General features: G+C 50.5%; 2 protein-coding genes across 2 annotated transcripts; one reads left to right on the top strand and one right to left on the bottom strand.

Annotated features, from left to right (window-relative positions):
- The first annotated feature begins 1,825 nt into the window (after positions 1-1,825).
- On the top strand, positions 1,826-16,413 carry LOC127033105 (killer cell lectin-like receptor subfamily B member 1B allele B). Its single transcript, XM_050920909.1, has 7 exons — positions 1,826-1,970; positions 3,859-3,954; positions 9,864-10,010; positions 10,911-11,065; positions 11,687-11,799; positions 12,423-12,551; positions 12,960-16,413. The coding sequence occupies exons 1-7, from the start codon at positions 1,826-1,828 to the stop codon at positions 12,970-12,972; spliced, it is 798 nt and encodes a 265-aa protein (XP_050776866.1). The 3' UTR covers positions 12,973-16,413.
- LOC127033104 (uncharacterized) lies at positions 16,322-18,380 on the bottom strand. The gene is made up of 2 exons (XM_050920908.1): positions 18,342-18,380; positions 16,322-17,629 (listed from the first exon to the last, which is right to left on the bottom strand). The coding sequence occupies exons 1-2, from the start codon at positions 18,378-18,380 to the stop codon at positions 16,472-16,474; spliced, it is 1,197 nt and encodes a 398-aa protein (XP_050776865.1). The 3' UTR covers positions 16,322-16,471.
- Between the last annotated feature and the right edge of the window lie 2,113 nt (positions 18,381-20,493).

Raw genomic sequence — 20,493 nt, 5'->3', positions numbered from 1 at the left:
GCTCAGCCCCCCACAGTAGGAGCCAGTTTTCGGTACACACCTCAGGACTCAGCCTGCCTCGGCCCCTATACTCTCCACTGTCAGCAAACGGGGGCAGGATTTTGCTGCAAGTGGCCAGAGGAGAATTTCACGCAATGCAGGTACAGCACAGAGCAGCCATAAGCTACACTGCCTCCCCCCTGCCCTGACTCCCCCTCCAAAAAACCCTAGTGCAGGATGGTTTCCAGCATGGGTGGGTCTGGGAGCAGTAAGGAGAATTTCTGCTGCTCCAGATAATCTGAGTTGCTCTGGACTGTCCATAAGTTAGAGCAATCCCAGGGCTGCTGTAATTGACACCAGAGGCTGTTTTGGAGAAGCCCAGAATCACAAGCCCCGGGGTTGCACTTCCCCTGCTGCACAGAATCTCTGCAATGCACGGCATTAACATGCTTCTTAATAAACCCTTCAAGCCTATGGTTCTAACCTCACTCTGGGCAGCCCTGACTTCACAGCCACTACATTTAAGCTATTGTTTCCTCTCCCTGCCTCCCAACCTCTGTGGGGGAAATTCACAACTCTGCAGAGGGCTCAGCACAAAGGCCAATACCCTTTGGCAGTCTGCAAAATAGGACTAGAGTGGTGTCTAGCTTTGTGTTCATTCTTTACATAGGGGTGAATTTCATCCCGTGAACCCAGCGTCTTCAGGGTAGGGCATGTCTCTTGCTAGGTATCTGTGATTCAAACACGTTGCATGTCTGTAAGTATCGTTCTGATCGTCAAGTCTGACCCCCTGCATAACCCAGGCCAGAGAGTTTCACCTACAGACGCCGGCTTTGATTAGAATGATTTTTCCTTACGATGTAAGGCCTCCATTCAGCAAAGAACTTAACACACGTGCCTCTCTTTAACCACTTCCTTGAGCCCCATTACGGTCGATGGGACCGGAGCACACTCTTAAAGTTAAACCCACGTCCAAGTTCTTTGCTGGATAAGGATGTTTTGCTGAAATGGGCCCTAATGGACATGATTGAGTCCATCAGGAACAAAGCATGCAGGCCACACTTACAGGATGGGGCACTCTGTCCTGGGAAGCAGGGACTCTGAAAGAGATTCGAGTGTTATGGGGGATAATCAGCTGTACATGAGCTCCCGGAGCGACGTTGTGGCCTGACGGGCTAATGCGACCCTGGGATGTATAAACAGGGGAATCTCGAGTAGGAGCCGAGAGGTTATTTTAGCTCTGGATTTGGCCCTGGTGTGACCACTGCTGGAAACCCATGTCCAGTTCTGGTGTCCAGAATTCAGGAAGGATGTTGCTAAATTGCAGAGGGGGTTAGAGAAGAGCCACAGGATGATTAAAGGATCAGAAAAGCTGCCTTGTAGTGATAGATGGAGCTCTTGGAGTCTATTTAACAAACAGAGGGTTAAGGGGTGACTTGATGAGTCTATAAGTATCTACGTGAGGAAGGAATATTGAATAACAAGCTCTTCAACCGAGCAGAGAGGTTCTAACATGATCCAACGACTGAAAGTTGCAGCCAGACAAATTCGGACTCAAAATAAGCTGTAAATTTTTTAACAGTGAGAGTAATTACTCACTGGAACAATTTACCAAGGGTCATGGTGGATTCACCATCACTGACAAGATTTAAATCAACCCTGGGTGTTTTTCTATAAGATCTGCTCTCGGAATTATTGTGAGGAAGCTCTCTGGCCTGTGTAATACAGGAGGTCAGGCAAAACGACCAGAATGGTGCCTTCCAGCCTTGGAATCTCTGAGTAGCTCAAAAAACATCAAAAATGTTTTGATTTCAAGACAGAAATGTTTCAAAGAGGTTTAGAAAACATGACGGATGAGGAGAGGTTGAAAGAACTGGACATGTTCAGTCTAGAGGAGAGATGGCTGATGGGGGACATGAGACCAGTCTTCCAGTATGAAAAAGGTTGTTATAAAGAGGGTGTTGATCAGTTGCTCTCCACGGCCACTGAAGGTACGATAATCAGCGATCAGCTTAATTTGCAGCAGGGGAGATTTAGGTTAGATTTTAGGAAAAACTTTTTAACTCTAAGAGTAGTTAAGCACTGAACCAGGTTAGTTAGGGACAGGGGCGGCTCCAGGCACCAGTGCAGCAAGTGCGTGCGTGGGGCAGCAAGCCGCAGCGGGTGACCTGCCAGCTGCTGTGGGGGTGGCAGTCAGGGAGCCTTCAGCAGCATGCCTGCAGGAGGTCCGCCGGCCTCGCGGCTCTGGCGGGAATTCGGTGGCAGGTACACCAAAGCTGCAGGACCGACAGACCTCCCGCAGGTATGCCACCAAAAGCCGCCTGTTGTGGAAACTCAGGCATTGGAGGTTTTTAAGAATAGGTTAAACAAACACCAGAAAAGGATGGTCTAGAGGTAAATACGGTCTTAGCTCAGTGTGGGGTGAGGGAGGGGGGAGGTGAACTACATGACCCCTTGAGGTCCCTTCCAGCCCTACAGTTCTGTGATTCTGTGTCTTCAAGATTGAAAGATGTTCAGTCTGAAACAATAACGTCACGTGACCGAGCTGACCAATGAAGCTCAGCCATGGGACATAGTAATTAAACCTTGAAAGTGGAAAGGGAAAGCACCGAACCAAAGATTTCAGAGCGGTCGCCGTGTTAGTCTGTATCAGCAAAAACAATGAGGAGTCCTTGTGCCACCTTAGAGACTAACTTTGTTCGAACCAAAGATGTTTACAAATGGGAAAAAGTTTCAAGCCAAAAATGTTGCAAATGGGAACCTTTGAGAAAATCAAATCTGGGAAAGCAAAATAATAATAGTGATGCTGAATTCTGCCCGGGCCATTGTAGGTTGCTCAGGGCACGAGCCAGGCTCCACCATCCCTGGCTATCCTGGGCTGCTCTTTGCACGTCTTCTGTTCTGTTATGTTCTGTAAGTTCTCTCTCTCTGGGGACTGCTCGATGGAGGGAGTCTTTGCTAGGCCTTTTTGCATGTTCTTCCAGCTGCCCAGTGGCCGATGCTCCACTTCATTCTTAACATAAGAACGGCCACAAAGGGTCAGACCAATGGTCTGTCTAGCCTGGTACCCTGTCTTCCAACAGTGGCCAAAGAAAACGCATCCCAGATCTTTCCAACTTCCGTTCTGGATAACTTTAGAGATCAGGGGTTGTTGGACTCTCTGATGGGATCTTGGCATTTGTAATTAATTCATTCCATTTAATGTCTAGTAATGTTCTAAGACATTTGTCTTCCAAGGTATTTAGACATCTGGCTATGCCTTTGGTGGATTTCCAGATTTCACATCAATACATTAGGGTGGAAATAACAGTTGAGTTGAACATTCATAGTTTGGTCTTTAAACTGTAGATTTGCAATGACCAAATCTTGTTTGAGCTGGTCCCTGCGGCTGCTGCCTTGCCAATTTGTGACAGTATTTTCTCCCGGACTTTCTATTGTTACAGCCAAGGTATGGAAATTGACAACATACATAATGAACACAATAGACAATTAAGAACAATGCAATCAAACAGAAAAAGTACCCAAAAAACAACAAACCAATATGGTGAAGAATTTAAAAAAAAGGGGGGGGTTCATTTAAAAATGTAGGAAATGTAAAATATTGAGAAAATATCGATATTTTCATAAAAATTTCCATTTTCAAGAAAATGGCCAAAATTTCACCCCACTGCCTTTACATAAAAAGTCAGGCAGCTCTCAAGTCATCCCAGACTGGCCTACAGCAGAAAACAAGTGAGTGTATAGGCCCCAATCCTGTAATAAACTCCATGCGGGCATAGGATTCTACCCACACTGTAAGATCGGGAATGTATTTTTCTTTGAAACGGTCTTCCATACACCAGATTCCGACTGTTTTTCACCAGACGTTGGCTCTTACAGGTCCCCAGAGTCCCCGGTGGCATCGGACAGCGCTGTGGGTCGGATGGATTGGGAATATTGTCCTGGTGATTGCTGTGATAGTGCTGGGGATTTGGGGTAAGTAGCTGACAGCTCTGTGTTTATTCGCGCTGGTCCATCAGTGTATAGCATGGATTGTCCCGTCCCTCCAGAATTCCATTGTGGGTCCCTCCCACTAGCTGGTAAATTTCTTTGATGCTCCAAAGAGCCTGACTGTAAAGAGAGAAAATTAAACAGATAGGGAGATGGGTGTGCATGGGGATGGATGGATAACTAGATAGATCCAGGCATACACTAGAACTGGTTAAAAATAAGGGGAAAATTTTACTGATATATTTTTAAAAAAAACTTCTCGCTCTTTTCAAAATTCAGAAGACCCCCTAAATTTTGAAAGTTGAAAATTTGAAAAGCTCTGCAAGTTGGCTTAAAAATGGGAGAGTGTGTGGAAAATTATGTGACAGTTTCATCAACACTTTTCCTCATTTTTTGTTTCAAATTTCAAAATTACATCGACATTTTAAAATTAGAACAAAATTTCAGCCAACTCTGATACTAGCACTGACTGAGAATTTCTCATCCAAATGTGTTTTTTAAAAAGGAAAATTAGGATTTTGCTATATATGTAGCACTCCAATCCCCCCAGTTACCTTCTTTAGCACCAATCCCCTGATGGGTTTGAGGGACGAACCTGGGTTCTTCTGGATCCTGCTTTCCGCTCCCCAGGGTATAACATTTTTATTTTCTTCCCATATGAATTTATTTGCTGGTGCCTCCAACCTCCCTTGCTCCTTTCTGGTAGGGCCACCAGGGCAGCTTGGCAGGAAAATTCTAACCACAGGGTAAACCCCCAGCTTACTTGCCAGATAGCTGGAGACTCCCAAGAAATAACCCAGACACATACAATATATTCCACACAGTAATTATATTAAACAGGAGATACATATAACAAAACAGGATAAAACACTATCCAAGGGTCACCTGTGCCCATGCTGATAATACTCATGAATTTCTCCAGTTATGTGACCTGATCTAGCAAAGATAAAATTAGTGTCCCATTGGTGCACGTATTCGTGGAGGCCCTTGATGATCTGTGACCACGATATCATCTGTGCCTCAGTTAGCAGCTCGGCTGACTGGGCTCAGTGAGCCCAAAGGACTCACGCGTGGGATGAGGCCGTCAGTCCTGCCACAGCTTTAATAGGTAGCAGGTTATAAAATCCCCAAGCCCAGACCCACTGGCTTGAGGGTCCCGTTCCAGGAGTAGGGGGGTGTCTCCCGAACCATCTGCCTGACTAGCTAAGGGAAGGATGGTGACTCACAACTCCACGCCGGATCCTCACGTTCAGAGATGGCGCTGGACAGCAGAAAGGCTGTTGATCACTGCTGGCAGGTGTCCTCGTCATGCAGGGTCAGGCTGCTGCTGTTCCTAGGATTTCTCCTCCCCACCAAGGGGTGTAGGGCTCAGGGGGCAGGTTACTAAACTAACCTATGTCAAAGTTAGAATCAAGACTCACAATTTGTCAGACCACTCTGTTCATTAGCGCAGCGCTTCGCCAATAACATTCAGAATATGTGAGTGGCCATGCAAGGCCAAAACAGTCTTATTTATACAGATAAAAGAGCGGGAATTAGACAAAGGAACAAAGAAAGCAAAACTGTAAAATTCACCTGGGGCACAGCATGCATATCCTACTTCCTTACTAACTTTTTATGGATCTGAGGCTAATACTTTACCAATTGCCCTTAAATGGTGCAATTGTTTTATGTGAATGTCTGTATTCCTGACACCTGGATTGCAGCATTCCAACAGTTTTTTTTAAAGGTACAGACAGCATTTTTTTAATCCTTTTTATTTTTACAATATAATTTATTTTACTTTTACGCCTATAAATCCTAAGTTTAGTCTCCCACCCCAGCACCCAAACACACTCCGAGCAGGCAGCAGCCCTGGGCTAGCAGCCTGAGCAGTAACGCCCTGGGATGGCTGATTTTCCCTAGGGAGATGGGGGCGGGGGTAAATTCAGCCAGGTTGTAGGGGGAGTTTTCCCAACAAAGGTCTCTAACCTGGGAGTCACCCAGGACAGCGCTTCTCCCTGGGCTACCAGCACACAAAGCCCCTAGGGAAGCACCTTGGGGGTTGCACACACATATATATATCTGCTCTGGCAGTGTCATGGCAGTGCATCTTGGGAGTCCCGAGTCTGTGGTGCATCATGGGAGATGTAGTCCAGCCAGGGAGCCTAGCCTATAAGAAGGAATCGCAGCATGAGAAACCAAACTACAACTCCCAGCAGCTCAGACATGTCAGTATTGAACCCGCCTTAAGTGAAACATTTCATCCTTCCAAATCAGGTTGATTCTGAATTTTTCCTCCCACAAACAAGTTTTTGATACTTTGACTTTTCGTCCCAATTCAGGGCAAAAACGAATGCTGAAATATTAGAATTGCCCGTGGCACCTAAATTTGGATTTTTTTTACCTATGCTATCTAATACATACACACCCCAAGAGATAGTCGCAGCAATGGAGATACAGTGAGAGAACCAGACCTGTCAGACGAGGATATTGTCTTTAACCGATGTGGGTTCTATTCCCCCATCTGCTGGGTGACCTTGCACAAGGCACTTTGCCTTTGTTTTTCTCTTCCCTCCCCAGCCTGTGATTTGCCTTGTCTATTTATTGGGAGATTTTCAGAAGCCCGTAAGGAATTTAGGGCACCAACTTCATACTGACATTAAATATCCTCCATTTGGTTGCAAGCCACACTCAGCTCTATCATCAATTCCTGGCTCTACCATAGACTCCCTGTGTGACTGTGGGAAAACCTGTCATATGAAAGGAGACTCAAAGAGCTTGGCTTGTTTAGTCTAGCCAAAAGAAGGCTGAGGGGGGATATGATTGCTCTTTATAAATATATCAGAGGGATTAATATTAGGGAGGGAGAGGAATTATTTAAGATTAGTACCAATGTAGACACAAGAACAAATGGGTATAAACTGGACACTAGAAAGTTTAGCCTAGAAATTAGACGAAGGTTTCTAACCATTAGAGGAGTGAAGTTCTGGAACAGCCTTCCAAGGGGAGTAGTTGGGGCAAAAGACATATCTGGCTTTAAGACTAAGCTTGATAACTTTATGGAGGGGATGGTATGATGGGATAGCTTAATTTTGACAATTGATCTTTGATTATCAGCAGATAAGTATGCCAAGTGGTCAGTGATGGGATGTTGGATGGGATGGGATCTGAATTACTACACAGAATTCTTTCCTGAGTGCTGGCTGGTGAGTCTTGCCCACATGCTCAGGGTTTAGCTGATCGCCATATTTGGGGTCAGGAAGGAATTTTCCTCCAGGGCAGATTGGCAGAGGCCCTGGAGGTTTTTCGCCTTCCCCTGCAGCGTGGGGCACGGGCCACTTGCCGGTGGATTCTCTGCAGCTTGAGGTCCTCAACCACAATTTGAGGACTTCAATAACTCGGACATAGGTTAGGGGTTTGTTATAGAAGTGGATGGGTAGGGTTCTGTGGCCTGCTCTGTGCAGGAGGTCAGACTAGATGATCACATTGGTCCCTTCTGACCTTAAAGTCTATGAGTCTATGAATCTCAGGCCTCAGTTTCCCCATCTATAAAATGGAGATCGTGCCTCCCTTGTCTAAATAGATTGCAAGTGCTTTGAGGCAGGGACTGTCTCTCGTTGTGTGTCTGTGCAGCGCCCGGCACAACGGGCCCTGATCTCAGCTGGGGCAGGGACTGTCTTTCACTGTGTGTCTGTGCAGCACTCGGCACAACAGGGCCCCAATCTCAGCTGGGGCAGGGACTGTCTCTTGCTGTGTGTCTGTGCAGCGCCTGGCACAATGGGGCCTGATCTCAGCTGGGGCAGGGACTGTCTCTCATTGTGCGTCTGGGCACAGCTGGACCTCTAGGCTCCACAGCACTAGATATAATAACAATAACAGAGGCTGGTCCAAGGGCCATGGCCCACGTGCAGCCTGGAATGTGTCTGTGCTGGGCTGTAAGGAGCCAGCTGGGCTCTGGACAGAAGATGCCATTTGCTGCCCTGTCCCTGTTTGTAACCTTGTTTACGTGTGCGGCCGGGAAGACACAGATGGTTTCTCTTTGTGGTGTAGGAGGGGAAATGAAATGAGGACAGGAGCTGTGTCTGGGCAGCGAGGGGGCGATTCAACTTCAAAGGGCAGCTAAGTCAATGGAAAGTTTTATTAACCCTGCACTAGTAGCTAGATGCCCATCTGAGATCAGGACCCCTTCGGTCTGGGCTCTGCACAGACACACAGGGAGAGACAGGCCCTATCCCAGCTGAGATCAGGGCCCCGTTGTGCCGGGCGCTGCACAGACACACAGAGACAGGCCCTGCCCCTCCATGAGCTCAGAAGCTCAGTAGACAAGACAGTCAAAGGAAATGAGTTGAAATTACTTGGCCAAGGTCAGACAGCAGAGCTGAGTCTTGAATCCCGATTTCCTCCTCACGACGCCTTTCCACTAATCACGCTGGGCACTAGCCAGTACCACCGGCTGGGGAGTTGCAAAGGGATTGTTGTAATTTCAAAATCTGAAATATTTCCACTTGAGAATCTGGGGCGGGGGAAATGTCCTAGTGTCCCCCCAGCTTTTCATCTGCCTTGAGGGTTTAAGTACAACTGTCCTCTACACGAAATAGAGAGGAAATGTAGCTGGTGGATAAATGGAGAAAGGACGTCCCCAAAACATGGCTGGAATGTTCCCCCCGAATGGGGAGTTCCCATCGCTGGGCTGACATGCCAGACAGAGCTGGCTGTTCGCAGCGGGATGGTGGGACTGGGTGGGACCTCACAGGCATCCTGAGAGGAAATCTGGCCCACTGGTTTTGGTGCTAATCTGGGACTCTGGGACCAGTTCCTGGTTCTGCCACTGATTCCCCATGTGACCCTGGGCTGGTCCCTTAAGCTGGGATTCCACAGGGGTTTAGGTACCTAACAATGCATCTAGGCACCTAAAACCAACACACTACGTGACTAATGCCTATCGAAGTCAATGGGAACTGGGCTCCTAGGGCCCAGGTTCTCAAATGTATTTAGGTGCCCAGCACCCAAAGGAGTTAGGTACTTAAATCCTGTTGAGGATCTTGGCCTAGGTGCTTCTGAGAACCCCACTTGGAGCCTGTCTGCTGCTTTAGGTGCCTAAATCCCTTGAATAATCTGTCCCCATGACCCTCCCCTGCGTCACAGGGAATGTGGGTGAGAGACAGAGACAGCAAGTGACGGGGGCCAGATAAACTTCACAACAGACAGTCTGTGCCCCTCAGGGTGGCTGCATTGGTGAGGGAGGCACCTAGGAGCCCTGTTTTGACTGAGCCAACGTCCACAGCAGCAGAAAGCCCCTGAGACCGGATGCTGTGACCACCACCCTGACGCCACACGGCTGCAGCCCAGCATCTCAGCTTCCTGTGCGATCTCATATCTCCGCCCACGCAGCTCCCAGCCCCTCCTCTCGCCAGGACAGGATGTACAGCAACGGGGGCTACACTGTATTGAACTTGATACCCCAGAGGGGCAGCTCAGGTGGCCTGTCCTGGCCCAGAACCCAGGCTAGTCCTCGCCTCCATGAGGAGCTCTGTGTCTCAGTTTCCCCACCTGTACAATGGGGATGACATCCCTGTGCCCAGCCTCACAGAGTGGGGTTGGGAGGCGAAATCTAGCAAAGATTCTGAGCTGTTCTGATACTGCTTTGATGGGGGCTGGATAACTTTGATGCAAAGATGAGCTGGGTTTGCAAAGAGGCCCAAGGGTTTTAGGCACCCAGCTCCCACTGATTTTCAATCCCAAACTGCTCTTTTGGACTGTGGCCCTTTACGGCTCTTCTGAAGCCCATGGGAGTCAGTGGAGATGGGCTGAATGGGCTTTGGGCCAGGCCCTCTGTCTCTGCCGGTGCTTTTACCCAGCAACTCCCCATCACATTAACCTGTCACCTCACTCCCACCGTCGCTGCTTTGCAGTTTCCCACTTGCTGTCCGAGAAGGGACAGACCCTGGCAGCCTCTAAGACCGCAGACCCCAGCACAGCAGAATGCAGCGCCCGCCTGGAGCATTTCCGATCCCAGCTGACCCAAAAACTGTGCCACCCGGCCCAGCCCAGCCCAGCAGGTAACCCCAGCGCGTGTGTCTCTGAGCCGCCCTCCGCCCCGGGCACGGCCAGTGGGAACCCAGCTGCCGTCCCAGCCCCTGGGGATCCTGCAGGGCAGGGACACGCCGCCCCTTGCTGGCTGCACCGATCTGCCACCAGCCCCGCTCGATGCCAGACCATGAATGTACCTGCCTCAGATGGAACCGGGTGTGGGGGCTCTGCTGAGACTGTGGGGGAGGGGGGAGCAACATCTAGTGGCCATGCATGATACTGCTCAAGGGGGGGTCTTAAAATAATCTAATACCAGGTTGGCCAAATGTTTTCAGATCAGGGATGGATCCCAGCAGAGAGATGGTCTCATGGATTTACCCCCCGCTGGTTCCCAGCCAGCCCTGGGGTCCCACCTCCTCTCCCGTTCTCCCCTGTTACCATTTCCCCTCCCATATCCTATTAGATTTCCACTAACCAGCCCCCAACACATCTTCAGCTGTCCTAAGCCCCTTCTAGGCCACTCTGGCAGAATAATGTAGCCTTAAAATGGATGCAAATAGCCCCATGAGATCCCCTCTGCCCTGGAGACCTCCCTACCTAGTGTGGAGCTGGAGTAAGGGCTCCTCACCACCCTGTTCCCAACCCCCAAAGTAGGGAGCAGATTGGTAGTGTGGCTAGAGTGCAGTGCGCTATGGGTGTTCTCTGCTGCCCAGGGCCCATATGGGAGTGCTGGATAAGGCAGAGCAGCCCCGAGGCTGCTCTAACTGATGCCAGGAGCCAGGCAGGGCCCGGCCCAGCCCCAGATTTCAGGGAGCACAAAGGAGACTCAGTCCCATTTGAACCCCGTTCCTGCCCCAGTCACAGGAAGGGAGTAGCCAGGAATGAGGCCCAGAGGGCCCAGAGCATTAATGACACCTGTCTGTCTGCAGGGGGCTCCGGGTGCAAACTCTGCCCCACGGACTGGCATCTGCGCGGGGACAAGTGCTACTGGGTTGGCAGAGGAAGTAAAACGTGGAGCGAGAGCTATGCCGACTGCTCAGCGAGGGGCTCTCAGCTGCTGGTGATCCGGGACCGGAAGGAGCTGGTAAAGGGGTGATAACTTCCTGCTGGAGCTGCCCCTGCAGGGCTGGGCCCTGGGTGCAGAGTCTGAGGACTCGTATAGGCTACATGGTAGGTCTAGGATTGTCAATGCTGCCTAAAGGACTTGGACACCCCATTCCCATTAATGGTTAATAACAGAGTGTCCAAATCCCCTAGGCAGCTGACAAATCCCAGCGTAAATCACTAGCCCTGAGATCAGGGACACACAATGGTGCTTAAAGCTACCAGTACCCTCCCCCTTCTGGGATGTGCCCAGCACAATTCAGCTGGAAAGAGGGGCTGTGTGTGTGTGTGTGTGTGTGTGTGTGTGTGTCTGTGTGTGTGTGTGTGTGTGTGTGTGTGTGTGTGTGTGACAGAGAGAGAGTTATGAGGACTGAGGGCTACAGAGAGGGGGAGTAGGTGTGGGGATGGGTGGACAGAAGATCATCCATGGGGAATAGTTGGAGAGATAGACAGGTATGCGTTGGGATGGATAGGTGTATATAGAGATATCTGGACAGCCGGCCAGTAGTTCTGCTGCTAAAGTTGTTGAGAACTTGGATTTGCAAGAAAAGAACCGACAGCAGGTTCTGGTCCCCAGCTGCCTGTCCCACACTCCCTGCAGGAGTCCCTACAGGACCTGACAGGAGGCACGTCTCAGTTCTGGGTTGGACTGTCCCTCCACTCCCCGGAGAAGGCCTGGACCTGGCTGAACAGCTCCCGGCTGGATCAGACCCAGTGAGTGATTCCTTGAGTCGAATCCTTTCCCTCCTCTCTCTGGGCAGCAGGGGCCAGTGACAGAGATGGGGGGAGGGGATATTTGGGGGAAGGTCGGGGGCTTTGGGGAATCATTTTCAGTGTAAGGTGATGACAAAGACACCCTCTCCTCCCCGCCCCTCCCCTGCCCAGAGGAGGTGAAGCTGGAGCCCTGGGGGTGGGGGAGGTGGCTCAGAGACGGGATGTGGAGGGTGAAGAGCAAAGGGGCCAGGCCAGAGCCCTGGGGATCCCCCAGGCAATGGGGCAGGGGGGAGGGGGAGACACAGAGCAGCCAGAGACCGGAGGGGAACAGGAGGGGGCAGCGTCGGCCCAGCCCGGTGGGGAGGAGACGCGGAGCAGGGGAGGGAGCTGGACAGGGTCTAGCCCGGCAGGGCGGAGGAGGCTGGAGCAGGTCCCTGGGGTCTGGGCAGGGAGAGGCTGTTCGAGACCCTGGCCAGGGCCCTGACCGTGGGGAGAGGGGGCAGCTCCCAGGGCAGAGCTGGAGGAGACGACGGCTGCGGATCCTGTTGGAACGTTGAACAGGGAACTGACTGCGTGTGATGGACCCACACGCACTGACAGGGCCCCTCTCCTTCGTCCCGCAGGTTTCCGGTGTCAGGCCCGGCTGAGGGGAACAGCTGTGGCGCGCTGGCAGGGAAACAGCTTAATTCTGACACCTGCAGCTCTGCATTTCAGTGGATTTGCCAGCGAGACGCCGTCCCGCTCCAAACAGGGTACGGGGGAGACCTCAGAGCACGGCTCCATATCCCACATCTCACACATGGGGAAACCAACACACAGACACTGAGGCCTGGTCTACACTACACGTTTAAACCGAATTTAGCAGAGTTAAACCGATTTAACCCTGCACTCGTCCATACAACGAGGCCCTTTATGTCCATATAAAGGGCTCTTTAAAAAGGTTTCTGTACTCCTCCCCGACGAGAGGAGTAGCACTGAAATCGGTATTGCCATGTTGGATTAGGGTTAGTGTGGCCGCAAATCGATGGTATTGGCCTCCAGGCGGTATCCCACAGTGCACCATTGTGGCCGCTCTGAAAAGCAATCTGAACTTGGATGCACTGGCCTGGTAAACAGGAGAAGCCCCGCGAATTTTTGAATTTCATTTTCTGTTTTCCCAGCATGGAGCTCTGATCAGCACGGGTGGCGATGCAGTCCCAAATCCAGAAAGAGCTCCAGCATGGGCCGTACGGGAGATACTGGATCTGATCGCTGATGGGGAGACAAATCTCTTCTATCAGAGCTCCGTTACAGAAGACGAAATGACAAAGCATTTGAAAAAATCTCCAGGCTATGATAGACAGAGGCCACAGCACAGTGCTGTGTGACAAGCGTAACGGAAAGCCAAAGAATCAAATGGGCGCTCATGGAGGGAGGGAGGGAGGACTGAGGACTCCAACTATCCCACAGTCCCCAGCAGTCTCCAAAAAGCATTTGCATTCTTGGCTGAGCTCCCAATGCCTGTAGGGTCAAACACGTTGTCCGGGGTGGTTCAGGGTATATCTCGTCAATTTACCCTCCCTCCCCCTCCGTGAAAGAAAAGGGAAAAAAAAATCATTTCTTGACTTTTTTCAATGTCACTGTATGTCTACTGCATGCTGCTGGTAGACGCGGTGCTGCGGCAATGAACAGCAGCATCCTCTCCTTTCCTCTCCTCTCCGGTGGTACAGTGCAAAAGGACTGATAGCCATCCTTGTCATCATCCCATGAGTGCTCCTGGCTGGCCTCAGGTGAGGTCGGCTGGGGTTGCCTGGGTAAAAACAGGAATGACTCCCGGGTCATTCCCAGCAGATGGTACAGAACGGCTGGTAACCATCTTCATCATAGCAACTGGGGGCTGAGCTCCATCAGCCCCTGTCCCCCCTTTCATGTTTAAAGAAAAGATTCTGTACAGCCTGGACTATCATAGCAGCGGGATGCTGGGCTCCTCTCCCCCCCCACCGTTGAATGTCCTGCCTGGACTATCATAGCAGCTGGAGGCTGCCTCCCCCTCATTTTATCTCACTAAAAAGTCAGTGTTTCTTATTCCTGCATTCTTTATTACTTCATCACACAAATGGGGGAACACTGCAATGGTAGCCCAGGAGGGTTAGGGGAGGAGGGAAGCAATGGGTGGGGTTGTTGCAGGGGCACCCCCTAGAATAGCATGCAACTCATCATTTATGTGGGATCTGACATGGAGCAGCTGTGCTCTCTGGTTCTCTAGTACACTTGCCCCATATTCTAGGCAGGACTGACTCTATTTTTAGATAAAACATAAAGGAGGGAATGACCCGGGGAGTTATTCCCATTTTGGTCTTTGCGCCCCCGGCCGACCTCAGCGAGGCCAGCCAGGAGCACCCATGACAGCAGCAGATGGTACAGAACGACTGATAACCGTCATCTCATTGCCAACTTACAATGGCATGGCAGACGGTGTAATAGGGCTGGTAACCATCTCTGCTACCTTTCAAAGGCAAATGAACGCTGCTGTGTAGCACTGCAGTACTGCGTCTGTCAGCAGCATCCAGTACACATACGGTGACGGTGACAAAAGGCAAAACGGGCTCCATGGTTGCGGTGCTATGGCGTCTGCCAGGGCAATCCAGGGGAAAAGAGCGCGAAATGATTGTCTGCCATTGCTTTCATGGAGGAAGGCTTGACTGACGACATTTACCCAGAATCACCCGTGACACTGTTCTTGCACCACCATGCGTTGGGATCTCAACCCAGAATTCCAATAGGTGGAGGAGACTGCGGGAACTATGGGATAGCTACGGGATAGCTACACACAGTGCAATGCTCTGGAAATCAACGCTAGCCTCAGTACATGGACGCACACCGCCGAATTAATGTGCTTAGTGTGGCCGCGTGCACTCGACTTTATACAATCTGTTTTAAAAAACTGGTTTCTGTAAAATCGGAATAACCCCGTAGTGTAGACATACCCTGACCTGCCCACATTACACCGAGAATTGGAGGCAATGGCAAAATGGGAAATGGAACCCAGCAGTCCTGACTCCCAATGGTACCTCAGTCTAGAGATGAGCGATTCCAAGCTCTGGCTTCACATATTCCAGCAGGGGCTGGAGAGCGCTGCAGGGGCCGGGCTTGGGCTGTAGGTATCAGGCTCTGCACAGCCCTGGGGCAATTTATCCCTCACTCCGGCAGGACTGGGAGTAAAGAGTCTGCCCCAGGTCACGTAAATCAGCACAGATTTGGTGTCTAATGGAGCAGAACTGATTGACGCCAGGTGGGGATCTGGGCTTTCCCCTGTATTTCACCCCTGATTAATTTCCTTTCACCTCTCTGACAGATTCCGCTCTCAGCCCCCTTCCCCGGCTTGTCCACTGCTCCTGTCCAGTCCAGCCTGTGACCTGACATACCTCTGCCCATCCTGCCCTAACAGATCGTTGACTCCTGTCACTAATGATGGGGTCTCAGGTTCAGAGGTGTCTGTGCAGATGTGCTGTCCACCTGCTACCTCCTTAGAGCACCTTTAAGGAGATCAGTGCCCCCGACCCCTACCCCAAAGGGAACCTTTCCCTGTGCATTATTCGACACTCTCTGGTGTCACTGTCTCTGTCGGAGAAGCCGGGTTGGGGTGCTCCGTGGCAGTGATGGGGGCACTATGGAGAGGGCTGGGGGCTAGCGAATGCCCTATTACCCTGTGACCCGGCAGCCCAGGAGGAGATGGACTGGCAAAGCTGGAGGGCAGGCGGCTGGCCAGGCTGAAAGGTGACCTTCCAAACAGACCCAAGTGTCTTTAGGAGCAGCCCCCAAGACAACTGGGCTTGTGAATGCAACAGGACAGAGCATGTTCTATCTGCGGGAGAGTCAGGGCTGGCGAGCGCTGGCCTGCTCATGGGTTTGGTCATGGGGCTGGACGAATGTAACATGCTGAAGGTGCTGTCACAAGGGGGACCTCAACCAGAGCCCCAGCATCTACACCACAGTGAAACAGCTCCTTGGCTCGAGCCTCAGTTAGGTGGCATAAGCCAGGCACAGGTGTCTAACTGCAGTGTAAACATAGCCTTTGTGCATCACTTTCCCCATCTGTGAAATGAGGATGTAGATATAGACTTTCCTGTCATAGGCGCCAACTTTCTCCGGCGCCGGTGGGTGCCCGCGCCCTCCACCTCAGCCCCACCCCAACTCCACCCTGTCATAAACAGATAGCTAAGAGTTAATGTCTCTTTCACCTGAAGCACCTGACCAGAGGACCAATCAGGAAACCGGATTTTTTTTTTTTCACAGAAAGATTGGAAGTTTCTCTTAAAAAATACAGCTCTGGAGAGAGATTGTTGCATATCACATCTAAGAGGGGAAATGGCGCACAGGAGGAGCTGGCTTCTTATTCCCTCTGCCCATGGGGCTGCTCTGATTGCCTCCTTTCGTTTGGTTACAGTGCAATGGCTGCGGGCTTCCGGGAGAACAATATACACTCATGTCCAGTCCCAGCCAGGCAGTGGCTGAGGCAGCAAAGTACAATGCTTGGCTCTAAAGGTCACAGTGAAAAGAAGAAGTTATAAATTAAGATTTAGAAGTTTAAAGTATTTTCTTTTTCTTTAAAAAAAATAGAAGAGTTTTAATTCACTTCCTTCCACCCCTACGTCATTCATTGGTTGTCGGCCGTGCGAGGGAGGTGCTCTTCTCACAAGGATCCCTCGAGCTCAGCAGCTTTCTTCTTCTTCTCCTTGCTGCCAGCTGCTCTCTCCCCTTTGCTTTTCTTCTTTTTGGGAGTCTCGAGGCCACTTTTCAGCTTCTCCGGCTTGGGCTCCGCGGGGCTGGCATCCCCTGCCGCCAGCTTCCTTTTCACGGAGGATTTCTGCTTCTTGTTCTCTTTGTCCCCAAGCTTTGGTGCTTTCGTTGCTTTCAGAGCCTTGGCTGATGCTGAGGGGGTGTTCTTTCCCCCCTCCAGCTCCCCTGGCGCTTGCCCGCCCGGAGCCTTGGCAGCAGTGGTAACCCTGTCTTCGCTGTCGCTCGCGGAGCTCTCCCTCTCCGACTGAGCGATGGACAGCAGAGCATATGGCGACGGCGTCCCTGGAGAGCCCTTAGGACCACCAGCATTCTGAGTCACCACCAGGGCTTTCTTTGCCCGTGAGGCTTTGAGACTGGCGCCTCTTTCGCCCGCTTTCCCTGCTGCAGTCTCTTGGCTAGAGGCCACTTTTGTGGTGACCGCTACCTCCCCAGAAGAGGACGACTTGCTCTCTGCCGTCTGTTTGGCTGACGTCTTCTCAGCATCCGTATCGGAGTCACTGCTGTCACTCTCCGAGACGTCAGGCAGGGCTGCTTTCCCGGGTTTGGTGAGGGTGCTGGCAGCAGCTGCTGCTTTTCTACGTCCTGGTTTGGGTGAGGTCAGGGAAGCAGCTGTTTGCACTTGGGGTGCTGCTGGAGCTTTAGAAAGACCTAGATAACCTATTAGAAGGGACTGCGAAAGCTGCTGCTCTTCCTTGTTGGACTCCGATGAGGTGCTGTCAGCCTCCTTCGTCGCTCCCTGTTTCTGGGGTGGCCCTGCAGGCCTCGAGGACTGCTTGGCCATGTCCTCCTCCTCGCTATCGGAGGAACTGCTGCTGTCCGGGCTCTCCTGCCCTTTGCCAGGTGCTGGGGGCACAGCCTGGCTCTGGGTGGCTCTGCCTGCAGCACGAAGTCCTGCTTTTCCCGCGGCTGCGACGGGACCTTTGCCCTTGGCAGAAGGGCTCAGCAACACAGGGGCATTTGCTTGCGCACCCTCCCCTGCAGGGGCGACGGCTTTACCTGAGGCAGCCCGGTTCTTCAAGCAGGATGGAGGACACACACCCTTTCCCTGCCTCTGGCTCCACCCTCATTCCAACCCCGTCCCCAAAGTGCCCACCCCCAACTCTGCCCCCTCCCTGCCCCTATTGGATCCCTTCCCCGACCCCGCCTCTTCTCCCAGCGTGCCGCTTTCACCCTCCTTCCCCTCCCTCCCTGCCCTGCAAATCAGTTGTTTCGCAGTGCAAGAGCTGAGAGGGAGGAGAAGCAGGACGCGGTGGTGCACTCGTGGAGGAGGCAGAGGTAAGCTGGAGTGGGGGGGGGCGGGGAGCTGCCAGTGGGTGCTGAGCACCCACCAATTTTTTTCCATGCTGGAGCACCCCCAGAGTCAGCACCTATGCTCCCTGTATGAAGCACTGCGAGATCTACAGATGCAAAGCTCGAGGTCGGAACTAGGGATCATCACGATCATAGGGACGTTAACGGTTTCTGTTAAACCATGTGAAAGCTGAGTGTCTTTCTTGATAGGTCACAGAGCGGATAGCAGGGCTGGCTCCAGGCACCGGTGCAGGGAGCAGGTGCTTAAGGCTGCCAATGGAAAGGGGCGGCACGTTTGGGTCTTCAGTGGCAATTCGACAGTGGGTCCCTCAGTCCCTCTCGGAGGGAAGGACCTGACGCCAAATTGCCACCAAATCATGAAGCGGTGCGGCAGAGCTGCCACCGAAGTGCTGCTGATCGCGGATTTACCTTTTTTTTTTTTTGTGGCTTTGCTGCTTGAGGCAGCAAAATACCTGGGGCCGGCCTTGGTGGATAGACTCTGGCTTTGACATGTTATGTGACTTTAGACAGGTTACTTGCCCAATCTGTGCCTCAGTTTCCTCTCCCACCTTTTGTCTGTCCTGTCTGTTCAGATAGTGAAGGGACAACAATATAGTCCTGATCTCAGCTGGGACAGGGACTGTCTCTAGCTGTGTGTCTGTGCAGCGCCCGGCACAACAGGGTCCTGATCTCAGCTGGGACAGGGACTGTCTCTCGCTGTGTGTCTGTGCAGAGCCCAGCACAACGGGGCCCTGATCTCAGCTGGGGCAGGGACTGTCTCTCCCTGTGTGTCTCTGCAGCGCCCGGCACAATGGGGCCCTGATCTCAGTTGGAGCCTCTAACCGCTGATGTCATACCTGATGCTTAGCATGGTGGGGAGGGTACGTGTGTAACTGTTTCAAGTTTGTGTATCCGTAATCAAGGCTGTCTTCAGCATTTATGGGTCCCTAAGCAGTAGTATTAAACTGGTGCCCCTATGCCCGACGGCAGCCCAGGGACGCAGGGAGGGACGAGGTAGCAAAGGATAGTGAGATGCCCGGCCCGTCTCATGGTGGCACAGAATCACAGTTCCCTGCAGAGACCCCTATACACTCTCCCTCATGCAGAATGGACATGCAGAAGGTACCTAATTAAAAGCACTAAACTTGGGAATAAAAAATGTCAGTCACAGGTTTTTGATCTGCCCTGAAGTTTTACAGAGATTTATTTGCAAAAACTTTGTAGTAAAGGTGAGTCAGCTGTCTTGCTGAATACAACATTAAATATTATTTAATACATGATGCAGCTCTTCTCTGTTTTACATTTTCTTAATCAGTGTTTCTAAGCTGATTTTATATTTTAAATGTACTCTTAAGCCTTCATAAAGTAATCATTCCAGATTACTACATATTTAACTCACTGAAACAAAGACATTATTTTAATTTAATCAGTCACAGAGGTTTAGTGTGTTCATAAAAATGTTCATTGCTTTTAGAAAAAGGGAACACTAATTTATTTTGTGTGAACTCCAGAACAACAGAAATGTTTATGAAATTTTACCAACTTTAAAAATATGTTTCCAAAGATTTTAGGCATAACAAAGGATTTTATATCTTACTGCGTACTGATTTTGCTGGAGTGTTCTCTTAAAACTAGTTCATCAGACAGTCAGAAGTAAAGAAATTGAAACTCTTTATCCAGCTATCTGGAAAGAAAGGGGTCTTGTCCCTTTAAGGCAGTGGTTCCCAAACTGGGGTTGGGTTCAGGAAATGTTACAGGGGATTCTCAGGGGAAAATTCCCTAATAGCGCACAGAGCTGTCCCTAGGAACCCTGGGCCACACAGGCCAGCAGCCTGGAGCCCCTGGACTTCCAAGAGCTAAGCAGATCACAGCGAGCAGATCTATCACACTGAGGAGATTGAAACTTCAAGACTCCTTATAAGAAATGGAAAGGGAGGTGGGTATTTTTTGCTCGTTTTAAAATTAAATACCTTCCTGCTGTTTCCCATCTGATACTCCTTGATGAAACATAGGAGCCTTGTCTTAGAACAGGCTTAGTCAAAGTGATACAAGCTATGAAAGTGAGATCTGGGAAGAGTGTTGCTGTTTTCATAATGTAATAAAAATACCGTAATAATAAATAATAATTAATAATAAATAATGTGCAATAAGAATGTCATAAAACCAAATTTTATATTTCCCAGATCACTGCTTTTATAATTTATGCTCAGGTAAAGGAGAAAATCCCTGGAAATATTCATTTTTAGGAGGGGATTTGTGAGACTTGACATTTTAGTGAAAGGGGTTCGCAGGTTGTTAAAGTTTGGGAACCACTGCTTTAAAGGCTCTCCTCAATGGCGGGGGGGAAGGTTTGAAGGGAGAAGGATGGACAGAAAGGACAGGATGACTAGAAAGCAAGATTTTTTTTTACTATTGTAATTAAATTAAAATGTGTATTTTAGATAAGGGGCTTTTTTTTTGAAGGATGTATTTAAAAAACTATGTCTGAAGATCCAAACATTTAAGGCTAAAGATGATTGTGCATCTAAAAGTCTATGCAAGGATTTTTTAGAGATGTGTTTTTATAATCTTCACCAGCACACCAATGAAATATTTTTAAAGCAAATTTTAAACTAAGGTACTGTA

Source organism: Gopherus flavomarginatus, chromosome 12 (assembly GCF_025201925.1).
Source record: "Gopherus flavomarginatus isolate rGopFla2 chromosome 12, rGopFla2.mat.asm, whole genome shotgun sequence".
Classification (NCBI taxonomy): Eukaryota; Metazoa; Chordata; order Testudines; family Testudinidae; genus Gopherus; species Gopherus flavomarginatus.
This window is presented reverse-complemented; position numbering and strand designations above follow the sequence as displayed.